At 51.7% G+C, this 23,037-nt stretch overlaps 10 protein-coding genes across 10 annotated transcripts; 5 read left to right on the forward strand and 5 right to left on the reverse strand.

The window, feature by feature from the left end:
- Positions 1-230: 230 nt before the first annotated feature.
- On the forward strand, positions 231-859 carry ASPVEDRAFT_36342 (uncharacterized protein). The gene has a single exon (XM_040811190.1). It carries the CDS (start codon positions 485-487, stop codon positions 728-730), a length of 246 nt encoding a protein of 81 aa, XP_040662712.1. The 5' UTR covers positions 231-484; the 3' UTR covers positions 731-859.
- Positions 860-1,940: 1,081 nt separating this feature from the next.
- ASPVEDRAFT_36344 (uncharacterized protein) lies at positions 1,941-5,319 on the forward strand. Its single transcript, XM_040811191.1, has 2 exons — positions 1,941-2,524; positions 2,688-5,319. The coding sequence occupies exons 1-2, from the start codon at positions 1,952-1,954 to the stop codon at positions 4,830-4,832; spliced, it is 2,718 nt and encodes a 905-aa protein (XP_040662713.1). The 5' UTR covers positions 1,941-1,951; the 3' UTR covers positions 4,833-5,319.
- Positions 5,320-5,889: 570 nt separating this feature from the next.
- Positions 5,890-7,247, forward strand: ASPVEDRAFT_158864 (ankyrin repeat domain-containing protein; the record flags this gene model as incomplete). The annotated part of the gene is made up of 2 exons (XM_040808566.1): positions 5,890-6,895; positions 7,040-7,247. Coding segments are annotated over exons 1-2 (897 nt in total), but the record flags the coding sequence as incomplete, so codon positions are not given.
- A 288-nt stretch (positions 7,248-7,535) lies between these two features.
- On the forward strand, positions 7,536-11,588 carry ASPVEDRAFT_119853 (uncharacterized protein; the record flags this gene model as incomplete). The annotated part of the gene is made up of 4 exons (XM_040805744.1): positions 7,536-9,509; positions 9,772-10,053; positions 10,101-11,391; positions 11,443-11,588. Coding segments are annotated over 4 exons (3,693 nt in total), but the record flags the coding sequence as incomplete, so codon positions are not given.
- Positions 11,589-11,658: 70 nt separating this feature from the next.
- Positions 11,659-12,562, reverse strand: ASPVEDRAFT_49040 (oxidoreductase, short-chain dehydrogenase/reductase family; the record flags this gene model as incomplete). The annotated part of the gene is made up of 2 exons (XM_040814111.1): positions 11,659-12,388; positions 12,447-12,562. 2 exons carry the CDS (start codon positions 12,560-12,562, stop codon positions 11,659-11,661), a joined length of 846 nt encoding a protein of 281 aa, XP_040662716.1.
- A 931-nt stretch (positions 12,563-13,493) lies between these two features.
- ASPVEDRAFT_67768 (F-box protein) lies at positions 13,494-16,353 on the forward strand (the record flags this gene model as incomplete). Its single annotated transcript, XM_040815964.1, has 6 exons — positions 13,494-13,841; positions 14,049-15,080; positions 15,129-15,239; positions 15,283-15,328; positions 15,390-15,812; positions 15,891-16,353. The coding sequence occupies 6 exons, from the start codon at positions 13,494-13,496 to the stop codon at positions 15,974-15,976; spliced, it is 2,046 nt and encodes a 681-aa protein (XP_040662717.1). The 3' UTR covers positions 15,977-16,353.
- ASPVEDRAFT_119904 (superoxide dismutase) lies at positions 16,196-16,908 on the reverse strand (the record flags this gene model as incomplete). The annotated part of the gene is made up of 2 exons (XM_040805749.1): positions 16,196-16,792; positions 16,861-16,908. 2 exons carry the CDS (start codon positions 16,906-16,908, stop codon positions 16,196-16,198), a joined length of 645 nt encoding a protein of 214 aa, XP_040662718.1.
- A 333-nt stretch (positions 16,909-17,241) lies between these two features.
- On the reverse strand, positions 17,242-17,864 carry ASPVEDRAFT_49042 (uncharacterized protein; the record flags this gene model as incomplete). Its single annotated transcript, XM_040814112.1, has 2 exons — positions 17,242-17,500; positions 17,602-17,864. 2 exons carry the CDS (start codon positions 17,862-17,864, stop codon positions 17,242-17,244), a joined length of 522 nt encoding a protein of 173 aa, XP_040662719.1.
- A 349-nt stretch (positions 17,865-18,213) lies between these two features.
- ASPVEDRAFT_119574 (glycoside hydrolase family 47 protein) lies at positions 18,214-19,804 on the reverse strand (the record flags this gene model as incomplete). Its single annotated transcript, XM_040805715.1, has 3 exons — positions 18,214-18,305; positions 18,349-18,523; positions 18,572-19,804. 3 exons carry the CDS (start codon positions 19,802-19,804, stop codon positions 18,214-18,216), a joined length of 1,500 nt encoding a protein of 499 aa, XP_040662720.1.
- Positions 19,805-20,952: 1,148 nt separating this feature from the next.
- Positions 20,953-22,199, reverse strand: ASPVEDRAFT_36349 (alpha/beta fold hydrolase). Its single transcript, XM_040811193.1, has one exon. It carries the CDS (start codon positions 22,090-22,092, stop codon positions 21,151-21,153), a length of 942 nt encoding a protein of 313 aa, XP_040662721.1. The 5' UTR covers positions 22,093-22,199; the 3' UTR covers positions 20,953-21,150.
- Positions 22,200-23,037: the final 838 nt, after the last annotated feature.

The following is a 23,037-nucleotide window of genomic DNA, read 5'->3' on the forward strand; positions in this document are numbered from 1 at the left end:
CGGCTCTATCAACAAAACTATTGAATCAGCGCCGGACTGGGTTTAGCCTTATCGAGCAGCAATTTCATTTTTGCGATGTTGCAATGGCGTGCTTGATTAGATCTAGATCTGATAAGCTTTGGTTCCGGGACTCAGGGTCGCATCGACAACGGTTATACCGATATTCCCATTGTTGTTGCCCACCAAGACCATCCGTTTGTCCCTGTTTGTTGTCAAAGGAGGCGGGAAAATCATAACTCCGAGTTCGGATGCCAGAGTGGACAGCCGCTCAGCCTCTCACCAACGCCATCTTACATGTCAGAATCGTTGTTCCAATGGGCGACTATTGGAGGGTCGGAGATGGGAACCTTGGTAACTTGGTATTTCTCATCTCTGGCCTCGGCTGCTGCTCGAAATGGCAGTGCCTACAAAATGGGCCTCTTCTTACGTATGGATGTATGCCCGTTCGTTCTGCATATATTAGTGGGACCTGCTTAGCGTGGACATGTCTGTCCTCCTATACGTCGCTATTTTCTACGCCTTGCGTGGGATCCTATTTTGGTTCTCTGTTGAAGTTGGTGCAAGTTGCACATTGCCACCACTTGCTGTCTGTGCGGCTGAAAGTTGGAGAATATCATTGAAGGCGAGAACAGGTTACTTTCTCCGAGTCTTCCACTCAGAGATGCCTTCATATAGCTATGACGTGATTGCCAACGGCCTTGGTCGGTGTGCTGGCATTTTGGCCCCCTGATCGCTCCACCGGTTTGGAAGGCGGCGGAAGGTTGCTCGGAGCCTGCGAGGCTGCAAGCGTGGCTATGTGCTTATGTGGGTTGATATTTTCTCCTCTCGACTTTTTTTTTTTATTTATTTTCACCTTGCCAGCCTCGCATTGCGAATGAAAAGCCGTGTTGGCAGTTGGGCCTCGAGAACTCGGAAATAGGAAGCGTCAACGATATTGGTTGTTCCACGGGACTCCGTCAATTAAAATCTATAAATATCCCACGGAACAAATGTATACGGTGTATGGCGGCCACCTTTATGAGTGTTAAAGGGGTGTAGGATTTGACATAGGTACTGGGATAACAGAATAGAGGCTTATGGAGGATTATGCTACTCATAATGTCACGAAGGATGGGATGAGAATGCATATTATTAGGCAGCGAAAGTATTGTATACCAAGTATGTCCTTGTTAAATTTCGGGGCTAGGCATTGAAAATACCGAACGTTCGGAAACTACCCGATTAAAATACGGCCGTTGCCCGCTCATGTCGCGCAAAGTCCGCGAGGCCTAGGCCAGAAGCGGACTAGAGAATACCATCTGGTATTGCAGCATCCCGTGGATGAAAATTGGGGAATTGATTGGTTCCTGTTCCAATCTTCAATATTTATCATCGATCCAGTTTCTTTCTCTCCTCCACTCTCCCACTCTACCAAACTTGTACAGCTTCTTCTTTCTCCTGGCCTGCCTCCTGAACCCAGCATTGCTGTCGGTTTCCTTTTCCAACCGAATGCCCAGCACCCTCATTGCTTGACTCCATCTCTCGCTCCTGCCTTCCATTCCTCCCTCCCCCTCCCTCCTGCAGATCCATTCCACAGTCTCCGTCGGGTATCGTGGACGAACTTCATACGTCCAGTAGGAGGAAAAAGGAACGTCCAGAGTCCTCGGGACCCAAGAATAGTTCGTGGTCAGACGCTTTCGGTTGATTTTGCATTATTGTCAGCCTTCGTGCATGGTTGGTGTCATTCTTTTCCTACCTCCCGCGCGCCCTCTCATGCTCAGCTTTCACCCGCCTGTTTCGCACTCCCTCCCTCCTTCCTTTACTTCTCATTCCTTGTCGCCGCCAATGTGCCCTCCCTCGCAGCCCTTCTCCCATTGTTCAAGCGCGACTCTCTGAGGAGCGACTCTTGCAGTTGTCGTCGAGTTTGGGCTGACTCTTTTCTTCTTTTTCTCCGACCGTTAGCGACCACAAGATGTTGTCGGCTCCTGTCAAATCGGCCAAACGCATTTCCTCACTCTTCTCCCTGAGTTCAAATCGAGATGCCCCCACCAGTCCTTCATCGCCGCGCTCGCCCAGCCTCCCAAGACCGTCTCCCGACCAGATACCCCAGGACCGGCGACGCCGGAGTAGTTCCAGGCCAGCCCGCCTATCCTCTGCGCCCGTCGTTCCAAACTTCTCACACCCAGTATCACCCGGCCCAATGGACGGTTTCGACTTGGACTCTCCGCTGCCGCCTCCTCCCTCCCTTTTAGCGGTTAACCAGGATCTGGCCGATCATGCATCTAACTCCCCCGACGGTAGGCCTCAAAGCAGAGGCCGGAGAATGAGTAGTGGTCGGCCGTCCAGCTCCGGTGGCTTGGCTGTCCCCGGAGGCCCCGATTCACGGCCCGGAACGCCCTCTAAGAGACGCAGTTGGATTCCTGGACGGGCGCGCGCCAGCTCAGTAGATGTGAGGCCTCCCCAGCCGCAACTGCCGGGTGCTTGGATAGCAGGATTAGAACATAAGATATTGTATGATCTGGGGCCCTTGGGCCGGGGAGAACAGGTACGTAAGCTTATTTCATTTCATATTTCAATGGTTCAAGCGGCCGAAAGTGCGACACATACGCTGTGTTATTTCAAAGAAACGAGAAAAAAAAAAAAAAAAAAAAAAAAAAAAAAAAAAAAAAACCTCAGCGCAACCAAAACTAAGAGATCGGATGATATAGATTCCGGAGTTGTGGAATGAGACGGGCGATACATACGTATACTTGTTCCCGCAAAACACCGGCCGACCTGCGTCCTTCAAGATCCATTCTACTGCATTCGCCGATTCATCGTCGCTAAACTTTCTCGCACGCGGCGCCGACCCTCGATCTCCCGGCAGCCTTGAGCGTCAGACCCGAAATCTATCACTAAACCCTCTCAACGGTCCTACTTCGCCTCCTCTAACCCCTCATCACTGGAACGACAATGATAATGATAGCACCGGTAGCAGGCGCATGTCATTTGAGGACGACATCCAGGATGAGCCCCAAGAGCTTCATCTTTACCTGCCGATTCCGCTCAACAGCGACGTTTCCAGTGACAGCGCACCCATCTCTCAAGAAGACCTGGAAACTCTCCTTCTCTTCCGTAACCTCTTTGCCTTCCTCCTAGGCCAGTCCTTGATCGCGACTCCACGATCTTCGTCGCTGTTTACGATCTTCATGGATATCGCTACATTACTAGCTCGCTTCGAATTCACCAACCTTGACGGATCTAACTTTGGTGAAATCGCTACTTCCAGCTTTAGCAACTATTGTGATGAGCTTTGCCTGGCGGATGTTCGCAAGAGCCGTGAAAAGACTATCGAGGCTGTTATATTGGGAGAGCGCCTCCGATTCTATCCTCTATATCTGGAAGGGTTTGTGCATGGTGTAGGGAAACTGGATGAACTGAAGCAGCTGAGGAGCCCTAAATTTGGGTTGATCAGTGCCGTCACCCAGAAGCGCCTCGAGCGTGGCTTCATTGACTTGGACGGTCGCCTGAAGGTCTTGCAGAACAAGCTTAACGACTTTGACTTTCCTTCCGTTTTCTCTGGTATTGCAAATTCGCAGTCAACGGTTGAGAGTAAGGTTGTGCGTTTCAAGGCATGGAAGTCATCGTTTATGGAGTTCCGTCGGTTTCTGCTCAACTATTATCGCCAGAGATATGGCTCGTGGCCCCCCAAGCCTTCTAGGAAGAATCAATTCGAAGAGAGTGGCCTGAACCGCCAAGTCGCCAAGGAGATGTACGAGGACATGTGCAACGTGTACGATATGCTGGTTGATCGCACGTCGCTCACCACCCGGACAGTGGACATGGCGCCGGAAGTTGATGAGGCGGCCGACCCGATGGATCTCACGAATCGTGCTATGAGAATCGTGCTAAGTGAGTATGATCGAAGCACGCCACCAGTACAGCCACCCGTTCCTTTCGATATTCCTCAATATCCGTCACTGCAGCCTCTCTTGCGAAAACCGATGGACGCCAAGAAGGAAGCAAAGCAAAATACCAAGAAGCTGAAAGACTCGGACGTCAATGCTGTGCTCATGGGCTCCTATACGCGCGAGAGCTTGAAACCCACACCATTTGTTGAGGCGTTCATGCAATTTGAACGTCGCTCTGGCCACGGAAAGTCCGTCAACGACTTGATCGATCTCCGCTGTGGTCAGTGGATCCTCATTTACTGCGTTATCCAAGCGCTGCCGTTGGTCGTGGTTGATGCCCAAGGTATCAACTTTACCGACGACACTGAATATTATCTTTGCATTGCTCCCCGTGGCGGAGCGCCTTGGGTGCAGAATGACGGCAAAGTTGCTCGTAGCTGGTTTGGCGTTGCTGGTGGCAATGGTCTCGTCAGTTTACCTTCGGATGTGGTCATCAATGGTGTGGAGGGAGTGTACCGACGCAGCCATTGCTGGCAAACGGCGGAGCAATGGGCTGAGAAGGATGCTATTTTGGGACCACCAACGGTTGACGACCCGTATGACAACGAGTCCTCAATCTCATCCCCGTATCCGGCCCATCAGTCGTCTACAGGATCATCCTCAGAACACCCACCCCATCTGCACCATCCGATCCCGGGCCATCAGACCCCTCCAACGCCGTTGCTGTCACCCGGCGGTAGCCTTGCTCCGCCGCCCCCTGCAATCCCTCGGATGAATTCTCCGGCTCTACGAGCTCGAGCGGAGCATCGTCACTCGATCAACCCTGGGCTTGAGGCGTTACCGTTGCCAGCCGGCGTTGCTCCCGTTGATCCCCCAGCGCGGCCTGTCAGCACGTTCAACCCCAACATGAGCTTCGACGATATCCTCAAACAGGTTCCCACCCAAAGAAAGGGAAAGAAATGAAGTCTGGGACCGACCTGCAATTGAATGTGTACAATGTTAACCGAGGAGAGGGTTATACTGTCAATGCTGCTTCTACCATACACCTTTAATTACGTTTCTATTTATCATCATCGTCATCCTCTATGTTTCCTCTGTAATAATACAGAAGGCGGAGCGGGGAGGGACAAGGACGACGTACATGCGACAAAAAAGAGCTGATGTTTTTGATACTTTGCGGCAGAGCATTTTTTTTTTCTCACCTTTTTTTTCTCTTTTTGATTCCGGGATTTGCGCATCTTTCGACATTCGAACTTGTCTTCTTACCCTCCTTCCCACACCATTTTCTTTTTGGAAAGTGCTGCTGCTAGACACTCCTTGCGCATTGTCGAGCTTGAGTTTGCATTCTCTTGATTCCCACGATTCTCGCGGCGACCGTCGGATTTCTGATGTTATTTAGAGACGATAGAATAATAAATAATTCTGACCGAGAAACGGTTCAAATTGCCGTTACTGCTATAGCGTGCTAATAATAGGAGTAAGCACTCCGTACAAATCCATGGGTCCGGTCCGTCCTCCCGCCGTGGGCCAAGTGCAAGCTTAGCAGTGCCGCCGCCTTTAACTCCCTTAACCAGCCACAGGAAATATTATTCTAACTGGACAGAAATTAGGAAATCGACAGTAACAACATGCAAGCCAGAGGACAAACAATCTGAGACGGGCCAGGTTTGGCATAGTGTATTTTCCAATCTCTTTAGGGTTAGTGCAAGTGGACTCAATCGCGACATCGTGCGGTAATCGGTATACTCCAGCCATGTCAGTGTCAGTGTCGGTGTCAGTGCCAAAGCAGATATGGTGAACCTGTCAATATACAGATATTCCAGCTCATACTCCATCTGTATCGACATAGAAGGCTTGCTGTGGCTCCAGGAATTCTGGTTTAGTGTTTCTTTGTATAGTTTGTACAACCAGCTCCGCACTCTGGCCCCGAACTAAACCAGTTAGTGCCGCCAGGGTCTGCAGCTAAGCGATCCTGCTCGCAAACTGGGACCCCCCCAGGTCGACGAGTCTCGGTCTTGCATATTTAAGATTAATCCCCGGTCCCGGGGCGTCGGTCTGGACTTTCTCAGTTCTCAGCTCTCACTCTTTTTGCTCCTGCGGCTGACCGTGCTCAACAATAAATGTTCAACCATCCCCTATTTCTGCGGCCTGCGACAAAATCAAATAAACACCAACTCCATCCCGATGCCGACTTGATCACCCCCTCCTCCGCCGCTTTTCAATCCTTACTAGGATAAGATAAGGAAAGCGATTACGGTACCTACCCACGTATCAAATAATACCACTGCGGATAAAAGGGTAAAAAAACGAGAGAGAGAGAGAGAGAGACAGGGAAGAATGTCCCGTTCCCGATCCAGCGTAACCAGCTCCAGCCACGACCGACTCGAACCGCGCCTTGTGAAAGCCGCCGCAAGCGATGCGCTCGAAGACCTGCGCGATGTCGTCGCGACCGCGCGCGAGAACGGCCAGTTGACTGATGGGTTTTTGCGCGTGGGGCTCATGCGCGCTTGCGAAAGGGGCAGGTTTAATGCAGCGCAGTATTTGCTTTCGTTGGGCGCTGTGCCGGATTTATTTTCTGCGCCTGGGAATGCGAATGCCAATGCGAATGCGAATCAGAATGCGAGTGCGAGTGCAAATGCGCAAGGTGGAGGAGGAGGAGGTGGTGGAAGGGTGACGGCGTCGCCGCTGCTCAAGGCCGTAGAGAGGAATCATGTGCGGATTGCGCAGGTTCTGCTTGACTACGGGGCTTCGACGGAGATTGGAGATAGGAAGGGAAGAACGGCGATTATGACGGCCGCGTGGAAGAATCATTTCCATATCCTGCAGGTCCTGATTGCGCGCGGGGCGGATGTGAATGCGCGCGATCTGAGACAGCGGAATGTCCTGCATAACCTTGCTGCGGATAAGATGTGTGATTGGGGAGAGGATGTGATTCGGCTGTTATTGGAGACTGTGTGTGAGGTTGATGCGCGCGATGAGCTGGGGAGGTCGCCGCTGCACTGGGCGTGCGCGACGGGGAAGGAGAGGTTGGCGGAGATGTTGCTTGCGCGGCCGATGATTATCAATGCGCGGAGTACAGGTGGGATTCCAATGGCTGGGGCGGATGTGAATGCGGTTGAAGGAAGGAATAAGACGGCGTTGCATCTGGCTGTTGCGCATGGAAATGAGAGCATTATCTCGTTGCTTCTGCGGCATGGCGCGGATGTGAATGCACGCAGTGATGGCGGTTGGACGCCGTTGCATAATGCGTGTGACCGCGGGAGCGAGAGTATTGCTAGAAGGCTGCTAGCAGCTGGGGCGAAGATCAACTCGCAGTTGCTGAATGGGGTGTCACCATTGCACTTGGCCGCGCAAGGTGGACACCGTGAAGTTGTCGAGTGTCTGCTCGAGCGTACGGATCTGAAGCAGCGGCTGAGGGATAACTTCGGGAGTACGCCTTTCCTCCGCGCTGCGCAGTTCAAGTGTAAGGATGTCGTTGCGCTTCTGGCACCGTACAACAACGTGACGGCGCTGAGCGAGGATGCGCGCGGTGCCTGCGAGGGCTTCGAAGCGACGGTTGTGGATTTTGGAAACTTTCATAATGAGAATCGGGTTAAGCGCACTTCGGTGTTCAATCTTCTATACGGGCGCGACGCCGACAACCACAGAAAGCAGGCGTGGAATGCACTGCCGTCAAACAGCAAGTCCACTGATTTCCGCTGGATACATCTCCCCGCGAACAACATGGCATGGGTTGAAGCCCTGCTAACCAAGGCGTTTATCGAAGAAGGTGCACATGATGTGGATAGTTTCAAAGGGCTAGAGAGGTCATTCAATTACCAGCATCGTGGCCAGAAAATGCATTCAAACTATATGCGCCCACTCTGCCAGAGCACACATAGGGCACCAAGGACCCGATATGAAGGCCGTGCTGACAGTGCAGGGGAGACAGAGGTGGAAACTCGGTCACCGCAGATATTAATCAATGGCCTGTCAAAAGACCCGCCACTGCCGCCGCTGCCGTTGCCATCACCGAAGGTAGATGGCGGAGGTAAAGCCAAGAAGCAAAAGTCAGGAGGAAAGATGGAGCGGCTGGATTCGTATTCTCAGGATGACAGCCCAAGCAGCTCGCAGGGCAAGAAAGGCAAGAAAGGAGGAACACAGACGCCCAAAGGGGGCCAGCCCAAGTCTCCGTCTATACGACGAGACAAGTCTCCAAACCCCCTAAGTTTCTGCAGGGACAAAAGTGACAAACCGGCACCGCTGGAAAGCAACGTCTGCTACTTTATGCCATACCTGCATTTCGAGACGGCTGAACGACGGGAGAAGATGCAAGAGGCGATCCAGGAAACGCAGAAGGTCCAGACGCCTCCGCAGGGCATTGAGAGAAAACCCACACGCGACGAGTTGCTCCTTCGTGCCCATCTCACATCATCGACAACGTCCCTCCATATTCGACGCACGCTGGACCAGTTCTTCTATCCTAATATCGACACGCAGTCGCGCGACCAGGATCAGGTCGTGTACAGATACCAGACCAAGGGGTCTCGCACCCCAGAGCCAAAGATCTTCATGGTTGACCAGCTTTGGATGTGGATTCTGGGGCCGAGTTTAATTGTCACAAGCTTTCCTCAACGATGGGACCAGCCCAAGAACGACCCGTTGAACGTGCTGGACGGGATCATCGAAGATATCAATTCCAAGACCCGCGAGCCCGTGCGCTCCATTTACGATCTGGCCATTATTATCACCAACCGTTGCTCAGGAGTGTTTGATCGGCACCGAATGGGCGATGACGAGTACCAGTTTCTCGACATGTTCGAATCGTCCATCGGCATCGCGACAGACCGCGAGAGTCTGCTCTTCCAGCAATTCAACCGGGCCTCAGCACAGGCGTCGGATTGGCTCAAAAACCACCGGAAGCTCAGCCGATTTGCGCGGCGGAAAGAAAAGGACGTGGCCAAGAATTTAAACAAAGAGGAGAAAAAGAAGAAAAAGAACGATGATGAACTGGATGATGAGCCGCTGTTTGTCGATAATTTGCTAGACATTGGCCAGGAAACAGACCTCCTTGCCGAAGCGAAGGATATACGTGATGAGCTCAACATGATCCGGATGGTCCTTCAGCACCAGCAACACGTCCTTGTTGACTTCCAGGAAGTGGTATGCGAGATATATCTCAGCCATGGGTTCGCGCAGCGGGATATTAAAAAGCGGTTCGGAGAGCAGCAACGGACAATCGATATGCACTTGAAGGATATCGACCGCATGGACAAGCAGGCTGAACGCATCTACTCGTCCATCACCGACCTTCTTGACCTAAAGCAAAAGCATGCCAATGCGTTCGAGGCCCGATTTGCTCGCGATCAGGCAGCTGGCACGACGCGGCAGGGCAAGATTCTCATGGTTTTCACGATCGTGACCATTGTGTTCCTCCCGCTGTCTTTCATCACATCAGTTTTCACCATCAACATGCCTGAGTTTGAGAATAACTTGACGCTCGGATACGTGGCCAAATACACCTTTGGAGTCGGCTTTGGGATCTCGATTCCACTGGTGCTGTTGGCTTTGGTGCTCGATGACATTGGAGATGTTTTCCAGGAAGGACTGCGGCGGGCTCGAGGATGGATTAGAAAAAGCCAGCATAGAAAAGATCAACTGGTGCTGGAGAGAATGATAACGCAGCGCTCCAACCGAGAGAGGACGCTGCTGCCGACGAGAGAGATCGAGAGGAAATTCGATCTGGACCTGGAGCTGGACCAGAAAACTGTATAACTTTATGCGCATGTATTAGACATAATGACTAATGATATGATGACTGCCGAGGTTCTCCGCACCCAGTCCCAACCTTGTTTCTATTCTCAGTATTTCGAGGTTCGTTCTCGTTGATTCCTTGTCAATTCGATAATTCCGCAGAATGAAGTACTCTGAGATCGCCGAGCGTAAACAGGCCCAGCTGTGGGAGCGTATCCCCCAGGAATGGCGCCTTTCTCCCTCTCTGGTCCCTGCGGGGATGCACTCCCCCGCGGAGTCTGTTGCCAACGTCCAGTACGACCGGGTCAATGTGATGGACATTCCTCGATCATGCGGTCTGCTATCCGCCAGGCAAATTGAAATCACTGAGAACTGGGACATCAAAGGTCTGCTGGGTCAAATCCACTGCCAAACGCTCACCGCAAGGGAAGTCATCGAAGCTTTCTGCAAGGTACTCCGTCCGAGTCCATCGTATGTACCAAAGTTAACAAGAGACAGAGAGCTGCCATTGCTCACCAACTTACCCGATGCCTGACCGAGCCGCTCTTCGAGTCCGCTCTTCAGCGAGCACAAGAGCTAGACGACCACCTCCGTCGCACGGGCACACCCATCGGCCCTCTACACGGTCTGCCCGTCTCAGTCAAGGACTCCTTCAACATCCGCGGCGTCGATGCCAGCGTCGGCATCGCCGCTCTCGCGCTTCGCCCATGCGAGGTAGATGCACCCCTCGTCTCCCTCCTCAAATCCCTAGGCGCGATCATCATCACCAAAACCAACGTCCCCCAAACCATGGGCGCCTTGGACTCAGCAAACCACCTCTTCGGCCGCACTCTCAACCCGCGCAACCGCCAGCTCACAGTCGGCGGCTCCACTGGTGGCGAAGGCGCCCTCCTCGCTCTCCGTGGCTCCATGATCGGGTTCGGAACAGACATCGGCGGCTCCATCCGCGTCCCAGCCATGTGTAATGGCCTCTACGGCTTCAAACCAAGCAACGGCCGTGTCCCATACGGCGGCCAAACAGACGGCCAGCCCAAAGCAAAGGGCCGCATCTCAATCCAAGCCGTCGCTGGACCCCTCGCCCACTCCATGGCCGACATCGACGCCGTAATGGCCCACCTCATTCCTAAAGCTCAGTGGTTCGGCGAAGACTGCATCCCAGGCGCATGGCCGTCACCTCTCTCATCCTTCGGCAGGAACAGCAATAGACCGATAACAGTCGGTATCCTCCCATCGGACGGGCTAGTCGAGCCTCTACCCCCGGTATCGAAGGTCCTCAAAGAAGTCGCCAACGCGCTCCGCCGCACCCCAGGCGTAAATGTCGTCGAGATCCCAGTCCCCAAGATCCTCTCAAAATGCCAAGCTATTGCTGGCCGTCTCATGGGCGTCGACGGCGGCGTCAACATGATGGACCTCCTCGAGAGCACAGGCGAGTCGCTCATCCCATGGCTCCAGACGCGCACGAAGCGCGGAAAACCGCTGCTCCTCTCGCAGCTCGCTGAGCTCCAAGCAACCCGGGGCGCTATGGAACTCGAGCTACGTAAGAAATTGTGGATGCAGGGTGGTAATGGGAACGAGCAGACGATTGATGCGATCATCCACCCCGTTGCGCCGCACCCGGTCCCCGAGCTGGATCGGTATAATGCTGTTGGGTATACATCTAGTTTTGTGCTGCTGGATTATCCGGCTGGATCGCTTCCTGTTCGGAATTTCGTGGAGGCGGATTTGGAGAAGGGAGTTGAGATGGGCGAGAAGGCGATTGGGAGTTGGGATAAGGCTAATCGGGAGCTTTGTATGTCCCTTTCCACATTTAGAATTGATCTGATTTACTGACGTTGTATAGGGAATGAGAAAACGGTCGACCGGACGGTTTATCTAAACTCACCGCTGAGTGTCCAGGTTGTGACGCCCAAGCAGCATGACTATGAGCTCTTTCAGGCGATGGAGCTTATTGATCGAGCTATCAGGACGGATCGGCCAAAGCTGTAGAATTAATATTGCATGGCACTATAGTTGTAAATAGGCGCATCTACAATACATAAAAAAAAAGGTATTCAAATCACATTCTTCCCTTCAGGTGAGCCCCTCCATCTGTCGTAATAACACTACCGTTCAAATGACTGGCTGCGCGACTCGCCAAAAACACCACAAGCCCAGCAATATCCTCCGGCTTCCCCAGGCGTTTATTCGGACTGGTATCTTCCAAATCCTTCATACCACCCTGGAGCTCAATGAGCCCATTCGCCATCTTACTCGGATACAGACCGGGCGCAATCGCATTGACAAGAACATGGCGCGGCCCAAGATCCACCGCCAAATTCCTCGTCATATGAAGCACAGCAGCCTTGGACGCACTGTAACTAAACGACGCATTCTTCCCAAGACTACCCAGTGTAATACCGGCCACGGAGCCCGTGATAATCACGCGGCCGGGCTCATCGCGACTCGCGTTCGCCGTCAGCAGCGGGAAGAATTTCTGGATGGTGAAGAAGACGCTCTTGACGTTGAGGTCGAGGACCTTGTCGAAGGCGGACTCGGGGAATTTCTCGAATTCCTCGCCCCATGTTGCGCCGGCGTTGGCGAAGAGGATGTCGACGTGGTTTGTTGTTTTGGAGACTTCGGCGACCAGGCGCTCGACTTCGGAGACCTTGGAGGAGTCTGCGGGGACGGAGATGGCTTTTGCGCCGGGGCGGAGGTTGGGTAGCGCGTTGAGGGCTGCGACTGCTTCGTCGCACGCGGCGGCTTTGCGGGAAGTGATGTAGACTTTTGAGCAGCCTGCTTGGAGTAATCTTTAAAGTGTTAGTTTCTTCTTAGCTACTTGGTGGGCAGGTAGGGACGGAGACGGACCCGCTTGCGGCGTAGAGACCGAGGCCGCGAGAGCCGCCGGTTACGACGGCGACTTTGCCCTCGAGGGAGAAGATGGAGGGGAAGTTTTGGAGCTGGACTTGTTCTGCGGCGGACATTTTGGTGATGTACAGAGGAGATGGGGAGTTGGAAAGAAAGAGATGGGTGCAGGGCAGTTATAGTGGAGATTATAGTGAGTTGCCGCAGCCGAGGTTCGGCTCCCCGCAGCCGTTAATCGCTGATTATATGACAGCCTAGGTCGTATGTATATACACATAATATGTGAATAGTATTTTGATTGAATGTCAAGAACCCAATTATCCCAGCTTTTTTTTTATAATTGGAACGATCAATGCCGTCTAAATAAGCTAGAGCTAGTGGCTCCAAGGCCTTTAATCTTCAACCGATCATTATCGTCGATTGAGGTTCATTACAGTCTGAAACTTTGATTCCCAATTGAACACGATCATTGTGATTAACTGGGTAGTGAGAAAGAACTCAAGGCAAAGAACATGGGACGAGAACCTAACCAAGCTTGATATACCAGATATGCCAACATAATAGAACGACAACCTCGCTGTAGCAACCTGCTATCTGTCTATTCTCGGACCCAGCACAAAACTAAACTCTTTCAAATGCGGCGAAGCCTTCCATCTTGCAAAAAGCTGCTCATTCTCTACTAAGATCTGCCGTAGCATCTTTCCCCTCTCTGTATCAGGCCATACACCCTCCCATATCCTTATATATGGCTCGATGACCCCCAATGCCTCTCTCAGCCATAATCCTGCCCTTTCTTCCTTAATCCGACCACTCTGCGCCATCCCTGTCTCCAGCTTCTGAAGAGACTCACTGATTTAAGAGTATTAGGAAGAAATACAACTGTTATACCCTTAGTGGCTGTCTTTTTCAGTGTTGATTTCACGGTTTTGGTATTTTTTGTAATGATTATAATCAGGAAAGCACGAGACAGCAACGACATGACAGCTGACGGCCAGCTGCTGTTTGCTTGTTACCACCATGCATTATTTATTTCTATAATTAGTTTTTATAATGACACCTCCTGATAATACATGCTACTGTGCACTGTGCTCTGTGCCTCTGCGCCAGCACGACGTCCTGGTTAGCTCCGGACGGCCCAGGGACCTGGCACGACGACGGAAACTAGTGGACAAAGAGCGCGAAGAACGACTGCACTCGACAAGCTTGTCCGATAAAATGTGGCAGTATATTCCTGGAATTAGGGGATATGACCCTGGGCTTTTGGAAGAGGGCTGGGCGTGGCTGGAAGACTTCGTCTGCCTGGGATGTAACGACAGCCTCCCAGGGCCTCAGAGGTGCCCAAGGGACTTTGAATCGAGATTTTCATTTAACTGGCTGGAAATAGAGCCTTTTTCAGTGGTAGGACTCGATGTATACGAAGCGAAGCACCTCCTATCCTGCTTGCGAACGAGGGAGACGACAGTAACTTCCCAGAATACGCCCAAGTGTTCCTATATGCGTATTTATGCCTTCTTCGTTGTCCATGAATTGCCGTTCTGATTGACTTGCAGCTACCAGAATATACATTTTCATCATCATTTCGGTGTTGCATTTCCTCTGCACCAGTGTTGTTTAAAGATTTTGACCAAAGTCATCGCTCATAGAGTGGGAAATACTCAGCCCATCGACAAGGATGTCCTCTATCATATTTTCTCCGAGCTCGCCTACAAAAACTACTTGCGCATTGACTATGGGTATATGATGCCCCCGCAGAGACAGTGGATGTGCACTGGAGGGACCGAATACCTGGTAGCCCAGCCACTTCGTCGTTTCCGGTTGCGCCAGCATCTGCCACGCCAATATTTGCTTCTGCGAGACAGGACCAAGTCTCGAAAGTTCCAGTGGTGGAACCGAAGGGACGTATTCTCTAGGCTGCCTTACGATGTCCTTGACCGGATCTTGCTATATCTTCCGGGTGGCTCAATATTCGCCCTCCTCCATGTCTCGAGCTCCTTCAATACTGCGACGAGGCACAATTCTTTCTGGAAGAAACTAATCCTTCGAAACATGCCTTGGTTCTGGGAACTAGAGCATCAGTCCTTGTCTTCAAGACCGGGCAGATCGGACATTGACTTCAAGCGCCTTTACCTCTGGCTAGACCGAGAATTGTCGGTGCCGTATGGCCTGCGAGGCGCGCTGAGATGTCTTGCCAACCGAATGCGCATATGGGATACGTGCGACCAGATTTGCGACTACTATCTTAAATTTGCCAGCCCAGACGTACCTGTATGTGCCACCGACAAGCAGGCAGATGCTATCAGGCAACATAGCAAAGCATCGCACGTATCACTTGTTCTGTATCCATCTCCTTCAGACGACAATGTGGAGTCCGCCCAGTGGATTCGTTGCTGGGATGAAATAGATCAGCTGCCCTCTTTGTGTGAGATGTTCTTCACGAAGCGCCCTGGCAGGTGTCTTGCTGGACTTAGCATCACGTTTAAAGGAGAAAGACGAATCTTTGGATGCGTGGATTCCGCCCTACACGACTGTGAGCTGTTTCAAATTAGCCGCGGGGATTGGATCATTGGATTTGTGGCATATATGCAAGAATTCAAAATTACGGACGAACAGCCACATACATGCATCACAGAGCTTAGAGTGCGCTTCTAGTGATGACTATTGAAAGGGAAGAGCTGACGTTGTTAGGTATGCCTCAGGTCAGGGCTTGAGTACGGTGGAAAGCAAACCAAGGTCCTACAGAGACCGTTCCTGGTTTCTGAAGGCCATGAATTAGTTGGCCTTGTTGGTCAGACCAAGGTACGTGGATATTTGAAGAGAAAGAATTGGCTAACATTTATAGGGTGGCGTTATTGCACGATTCGGCATTCTCGAGTGTCAACGTCCAAGTAAGTGCTTTTGTCTGCACGTAATCATCTGCTAATCTGTAAAATAAAGACCAATGTCTAGTTAAACAAAGGAAAAAGTTTCAGGGCTACCCTCCAAGTCATCTTCTCTGGTTTGCGTACGAGACCAGCCCTATTCGCGGCCCCCAAAGACCGTATAAAGGCCATCGGGCGTCTTACTGGCTTCGTCCTTCTATTCGCGTGCTGCCTCTTCCGTATACCCAAGCCGACGGTCCCGAACAAATCCACAGAGATCTGATCCCGTTAAAAACGCTCATCCTCAAGGGGAGGGAAAAGTCGCAAGTATTGGGGTGTATAAGCGCAAAAATAGCCCCTTCAGGCAATATAACCGGCTTTGGAGTCCGTTTTGTTGACCGTAACGGCCCGGCAGGAGTAGCTAAATACCGCACGCGCCTTGATCCTGGGTATCAGAACTTCGAGATTAATGTCGCTGCAGGGGAGCATATCACTGAAGTACACATCTCCAGTGTGTATTCACAGCGGGCAGTACGGGTGCGCCTCCATTATTCTTTGCTATTAACTTTGTCTAACTCAAACAGTTCAGGACAAATCTGCGCAGAGAGGTCTGTTTTGGAAAGGGACACGGCCAGGAATGGACAGTTCAGTGTGCCCCGAAAGGCGAGGTTATAGTGGGACTGGCAGTGGCTTTTGGATCACGGAACTGGGATGAAGCCCAACAAGTATATGTGAGTCACCTGCTTTGATACTGTTTTATTGATGTGTCTAACTGCATCAGAATGGCGGCAACCTAACCATGGTAACAGCCCTAACTGTGCAGGCTAAAAACTGGGATCGCGTTGTCAACAGGGCATATTGATGCTTTGATAGTTTAACTAGGTAGATAGACAATCACAGCTTAAGACCAGCAACATTGCCCTCCACCCCATTCTTATACCTCTCCTCGGCAGTCTTCCAGTTAATCACCTTCCAAATCCCCTCCACATAGCCAGCCTTGTTATTCAAGTACTGCAAGTAATAAGCATGCTCCCACATATCAACCCCAAACAGCGGCACGGCCCCAGTAACCGGATCCTGGTCCTTGGTCGTCACAATATCCAACTTCCCCTTCCCCCCAGGCCCATCGGCAACAAGCCACCCCCACCCAGACCCCTGAATCCCCAACAGCGTCGCATTAAACGCCTTCACAAACCCCTCCACAGACCCAAACTGCGCCTCAAGCGCTCCCTTCAACACCGGCGCATTCTTCCCAATATCCGTCTCCGCTGAATTGTAGGGAGCCAGGTTCTCCCAGAACAGGGAATGGTTGATATGCCCGCCGCCGTTGAATTTGATTTTCTGCTGCAGGCCGATTTGGGCGGCGATGTTGTTGGAGGTCTGCGCGCTGGATTGAGAGGCCAGGGCGGCGTTGAGGTTTGTGATGTAGGTTTGGTGGTGTTTTTGGTGGTGTAGGGTCATTATTTGTGAGGAGATTATGGGTTCGAGGGCCTAACTCATTCAATTAGTATGTGTTATTTGATGATGGATGGGAGGGATGGTGGGGACTGGAGACGTACATCGTAGGCGTAGGGGAGAGGGGGGAGGGTGTATTTCTGGTCAGCCATTTTGGATTGATTGCAGTTGTCAAACTGAGTAGATATAAGAGAGAGGGAAAGATGTAGTGAGTAAGATGATAGTAAGATGAGGAGGAGAGGAGGGGTAAGGCTTCTTATACCCGGATTACCTTAGGTACAACTGGAAGACAGCGGGGTTAATGAGGACCCTGTTGAGCAGATATGAGCACATTACACAATCAACCAGGCCAGACCGTCAATCACATCATTCAGTTCATGTTCATTCACATTCAGACCTGCTAACTGCCTAGATTGCTACCCGATAAGCTAAAACTACCGATCCGAACTCCATGCAACAAGCCAAGTAATACAAGTGTAATCTAACTAATCATACCCAACAATCCCATTCCCCGTCTGAAGCACCTCCCCGCCCTCTCCCCTCGCTACAACCGTGACCTTCCTCCCGACGATCCCCAGCTCCGAGACTCCGAGGTCGAGTTTCTGCGGGAGACTGAACTCCATCTCAGATACTCCAGACACCTCAGGTTTCTTCGTCTCAGAAGGACGCAATTGAAACGCGTAAAGAGGCGCAATCTGGCCTATAGCCAGACCCGGTTGTGAAACCGTTAAATCACCATGGCGTCTACAATCCTCATTAGTTATACTCCTACCAGAGCTGGGTCGGGTCATATATTCATGACGCATCTGACGCAGTTGAAGGGTAAAGAGTGAAGGGAGACATACTCAATCCGGAGATCAATATCATTACAAGCACGGAAGGAATCCATCGTCGAGACGTCTTTACTCCGGAAGACGGCTTTCGTGTGGAGGTCTGATTCGCGGAAGGAGAGGGAGTATGATTCCTGTGCCGGGAGGTGTTGTGGTTCTGGGGAGGAGGATGGAGATGAGGATGGTGATGATGATAGTGAGGATGATGGCGAGGGAGACGGTGAGGGGAACATGATGGCGATTCTGTGGCCAGAGCTTGGTCGGGGGATGCCGCACATCTTGGTGAAGTGTATAGATATAGATTATAGTTAGGTGGTGGTTCTTTAGAGATATTGGAGATTGATTTAGATGAAATTGGTTTAATAGGACTACTGGTTGGGTTCATATATGTCTAGCATCCTGGACTTACTGTACAGATGAGAAGATTATCAGTCACCAAGGTACATTCTCCCTTCAGTTGTTGTCTTCAAGGTGCTCAAATCTGCTCAATATGTAGCAGCGCTAGGCTACACTTGGTTAGTGGGTGGACCTTGGTGGATCAAAGAGTCACATGATCAGCCACTCAAACGCGTAATGAAGTTGATACACTATGATGATATAATACAGCTTGATTATTGTTCATCCGGCTTATTTGCCCGAGTACACCTTGAAGGGATGCGCCTCGGTATTGAACACAAACGTGTTGCCGCTGCCCTTCTGGACCTGCCACTCGTCCTCTGCTGCAATTAGTAAATCATTCGTCAAGCGAAACAGGAGACGTACCGGGAGCAAAAGCTAGGTAGGTGTACTTCAGCACCTCCGCAAACATGAAGCTCTCTTGGTTGTCGTCTTGGCCGCCTCCGTTCTCTGCGTTGACATCATTGAGACCGGCGAAGCCAGATGCAGTACGGCAGTACTTGTTGATGTTGACAAAGGCGTTCCACACCCATTCGCGGTACTGCGACGTGTCAGCAATCTATACTACAACTAGTCTTTGTTATCTTACTGTCTCATCACCGGTGATACGCCAGGCGTAGTAGAAGCTCTCAATCACCTCCGGGCGCAGAATATACCCGGAACCGGTGATATAGAAGCCTGCTCGCTCGAACAGCTCTTTCTGCTCCTCAGGAACAGAGCTGGGCTCCCAGCTGAACACTTCAGGGCCAATTCCGGTGAGTGTCGCATTGTAAGTCTCGTGGCAAGAAGTGACCAGGTCAAGACCGAAGTCAATAAAGTCCTGCTGGTCCAACAGCGTTCCACCAAGCAGGAAGCTACCGCCGTCAAAGCAAGTCAGGTGCTCGCTGACCAACTTGAACTTCTGGTCCTTGGTGTAGGAGGAGAGGAAGGTTAGGTCCTCGCGGGTAGATGGGTGCGAAGCCAGGTTCTCGATGGTTGACTTGGCAGCGTCCACCCAGCGGTCTTTGTACAGACCAAAGCGCTCAGGGTCGTACAGGTACATCTTGATCAGGTACTCGTAGTAAGAGTCAGCACCGCCGTCCCAGCTGACTACCCCGTCGGCGAACTTTCCGTCCTTGATGTTGATGTTGCTTCCAACCAACCCGGGGAAGGGCTCGTACTCCGCTGGCTCCGGGTGGAGGAGGTAGTCCTGGGCCCTCTGGCTCAGGTCTGCATACTCGTCGTTTCCAGTCAGGTCCGACAGACGGGTCCACTCGAGCACCAGGGTGCCAGTCACGGCCAGACCGTTGGTGTCGGCGCCGTCATTGCCCTTGGAGGTAATGTTGATGTTGTTGTACGGAACACCAGAGGGCGTGTCGAATGCGAACTTGAGGGTATCGGCGAGTACCTGAGACTTCTCAAGGAGCACATCCACCTTTTTCGCATCCACCAAACCCTTGCCAGGCCCGTTGAGCAAGTCGTATCCGGACAGCATGCCGGCGAGGTAGCGAATGGTGGTCTCGAACAAGCTCACGGTCGAGTTGGTTTTCGTGTAATCAACCTCCGCAACGTGGTCAATGATCTGGTTAACGATAGTCGCGTTGCGCATCATGATGGCAGTGGACAGGGCATCGACGGCCGACGCGCCCCAGCCGTTTCGGGAGTCTCCGTAGCCATTGGAGATGGGGTGCAGCTCGTCGTGGGGGAAGGCATATTCATAATAGCCATCCCAGGCGTGCGAGAAGGCCTCTTTGATGGCGCCCGCGCGCGACTCGCTACTGCGCGAGTAGACGGGCAAGCTGGCTGCGGCCAGGGCCGGAAGGGCAAGAAGATGTGTACGCATATTCAGGGGTAACACACAGAATCACAAAAAAGTTGAAAGGGTTGCAAAGGAGTGACAACCTAAGAATAACGACAGTTAAACGAATGACAGTGACTACAGAGAACAAGTCAAACGAGGGACAGGCCGGGGAATGGGCGTTATAAAACTGGTAGAGAGAGGAGCGGAGAGGCTCAGATGGTGAGGAGAAGTGGAGCGAGCATGGGCACTGCCAGGCTGAATGTGGAGCGCACAAAGGGGCATGATGACAGCCCAAGCATTGCGAAAACAACCATGACTTGGCACCCGAGGCAGCGGAGCAGGGCCCGATGCTGATTGACCGGCGCGGGGACCACAGGATCGCGATTGCACCTCAGATTTTTGTGGTTCCTGGAATTGAAGTCGTATCGAAGTCGCGAGGAAGCTGCGACGGAGGAGACGATGGAGGATCGTACCTTCCACTTCGGGAATGGTGTTGCCATAACACAGCGGAGTAAACAAAGCTAATCCCGATCCAGCCAATTCCGTCGATCGCCGATGTTACATTCGCGGAAATGAGCGACAGGGCCAGAAGTCTATTACGCACCGTGCATAACAGCTGCATAATTGCATTGTCTGACTGGGCCGGCTGGAAGCCACGCTGCAACGGCCCCCAATATTGAAATTGAGATGGGCATCTTTCCAAATTCTCTTCCAGAACCAGAGCGACCTCCGTAGGATCTCGACACTGCCTCAGTCCATCTTGACACTGCCTCCCACTAAGGAAGCTCTGAAACTGCAGTCAGCATAGAATGAATAATTTGAAGTGCTCACACTAAAGCTACCCACTTCGAGACACCTTGACTCGATTTGAAGTAAAAACAGCTATCCAAGTAATAGCCAAGTGGGGTTGGTAATTCGAATTGGGCGTCCAGTTATAAATCCCCCGTAAGACTGAAGTCTGATAGCCCGCCAAATTAGAATATTCTCAGACCTATTCTGGCCTGAAAGAGCAATTCAGCAGGGTCCATGATCTTACAGAGACCAGTTCACTCTTGGATACCAGTTGCTCCTTGAGCCTTGGTGCCTTGCTCCACGTTAGGGCTAACCGCGGCACTCCCCGTACCTCAGATGTTCGGCTGCAGCCGAACACTAAGAAGTGGGCATGAGGGTCCAGAACGGCCGCGGTACAATTACCATATGAATATGTACTCTTTAAGTACTCGGCACCAACCACCAGAATCACATATCCAAGAAAAGTTGCTATAGACAGGCTTGAAGCTGCAGTGTCAAGGTATTAATCTCAGGAAGGTTGCTTAATGCTCTGCTCGTTATATCTTAAGAAACACCCACATCTTTAGAATTGTACTTCTCAGATGGAAGGGCAGTAATTACAGCAAAAACTTCAAGGCCTCCTCAACCAAGCCCTCCGGCTCCTCCTCCGGGATGAAATGCCCACAACTCAGCCCCCTCCCCCGAACATCAACACAATACTTCTGCCAAACCTCCAACGGCCCCTCCTTCTTCGCCTTCATCGCACTCGCAAACAGCCCCGCCTCCCCCCAAACTGCCAAAACCGGAACCTGAATCTTCCTCCCCCTCTCCAGCTCCTCCTCATCATAAACCCGATCAAAGTGCGCCCCAGCCCGATAATCCTCACACGTCGCATGGATCTTCTCCTCAGCACAGTACGCCTCCCTATACCCCCGCATGACCTCAGCATCATAAACATCCAGCGTCCCCGTCCCCGCCCACATCGCCAGCGAATGCTCCAAAAACATCTTCCCCCCTTCAACGCTACCAATAAACCTCTCCGGGAGCGGCTCCGGCTGGGAAAGAAATAACCAATGATACCCCTTCAACCCGGCGCCCACGTCGCCGAAGCTGCGAAACATCGCCGCAGTGGGCACAATATCCACCACGATAACCTTGGACAGGCGCTCGGGGTTATCGAAGGCAAGTCTGTATGCGACGCGTGCGCCGCGGTCGTGGCCTAGCACTGCGAATTTCTCGTCGGGGCTGTATCCGAGCTGTTCCATTACGGAGAGGCAGTCTTGTCCCATTAGGCGCTTTGTGTAGCCGGAGCCATTGGTGGAGGGGACGGGGGAGGAGGCGCCGTAGCCGCGAAGATCGAGGAGGATGAGTGTGAAGTGGGGGAGGAGGGAGGGTGTGATTCTGTGGAACTCGAGGTGGGTTTGGGGGAAGCCGTGGAGGAGGAGGAGGGGTGGTTTTGAGGTGGGGGATTTGGGGGCGCTGGTACGCACGAAGAGGCGCGCGCCGAGGGAGGTGGTGATGTATTGGGAGGTGAAGTTGGGGAAGTGGTCGGTGGGCATTTTGTATATATTTAGTATAATTATTGGAGAAGAGTTTATCGAGAAGCAGAGATGTAGTGGTATTTATACTGCGGAGAAGTCATACTCGGTCGAGAGCTGTGGTGGGGTTGCGTGATCTGCCGGTTATCGGATAATACTACGATTTGTAGTCATACTGCCTCAATATTATTTACAATAATTTACAAATGAAATTCTGGAAGCACGTGCTTTTGTAAGGTTTATATTTGTTCTGCGATGGTTTGTGTTGGATGCTCACTAAGTGCTAGTAGTAAATCAGATATGACTCAGTAGAACTGGTTATTGGATTCTTCGGAAGTAGCTGATTCATGCCGAGGCACTGATCGTCTACTTGGAGTTATCAGAACTGCTGATATGGCTTCCTCTACTTACATCATCAAAGTCCTGAACTCAGCCCTAACCTTTGTATGACTGCTAGTATACCGGATCCAACGCATGCTAGCATCTACCTAGGACCTAAACATCAGTCAAAAAGGCATCATCAAACTTTGGAATAGCCTAAAATAAAAATAAAAATAAATACTGTAACCTTCACTGCGTCACGCTCGGCAGAACAAGCCTGTCACATGCAATACCGTGCCTAAAGAAATGCACGCGCTAAATATGAACAGGTCTATTCTGGCCATGCAAGATAGCAGGGTTCTGTGATGGCTGACTTTTCCGACACTCTTACAACCGGGGTATCGGCAACTTTGCAACTGGTAATCTCAGCTCTACCAGATCAGAAGCATATTGGTATATCCATATATAGAATAAAACCTCCTGTTTTTCACCATTTCAGAGAACCCCACCAGTTTATAGAGCCCTGCTGCTCCTATCAAACGGGAATCAAATGTTCTCTACAGCCTACGACGATATCGAACAGCAATATGAACAGCGAAATCCAGGACGTCCCGGAGATAAATCGAGCGTAATACGTATTTTGCG

The sequence above is a fragment of the Aspergillus versicolor genome (assembly GCF_001890125.1).
Source record: "Aspergillus versicolor CBS 583.65 unplaced genomic scaffold ASPVEscaffold_1, whole genome shotgun sequence".
Lineage (NCBI taxonomy): Eukaryota > Fungi > Ascomycota > Eurotiomycetes > Eurotiales > Aspergillaceae > Aspergillus > Aspergillus versicolor.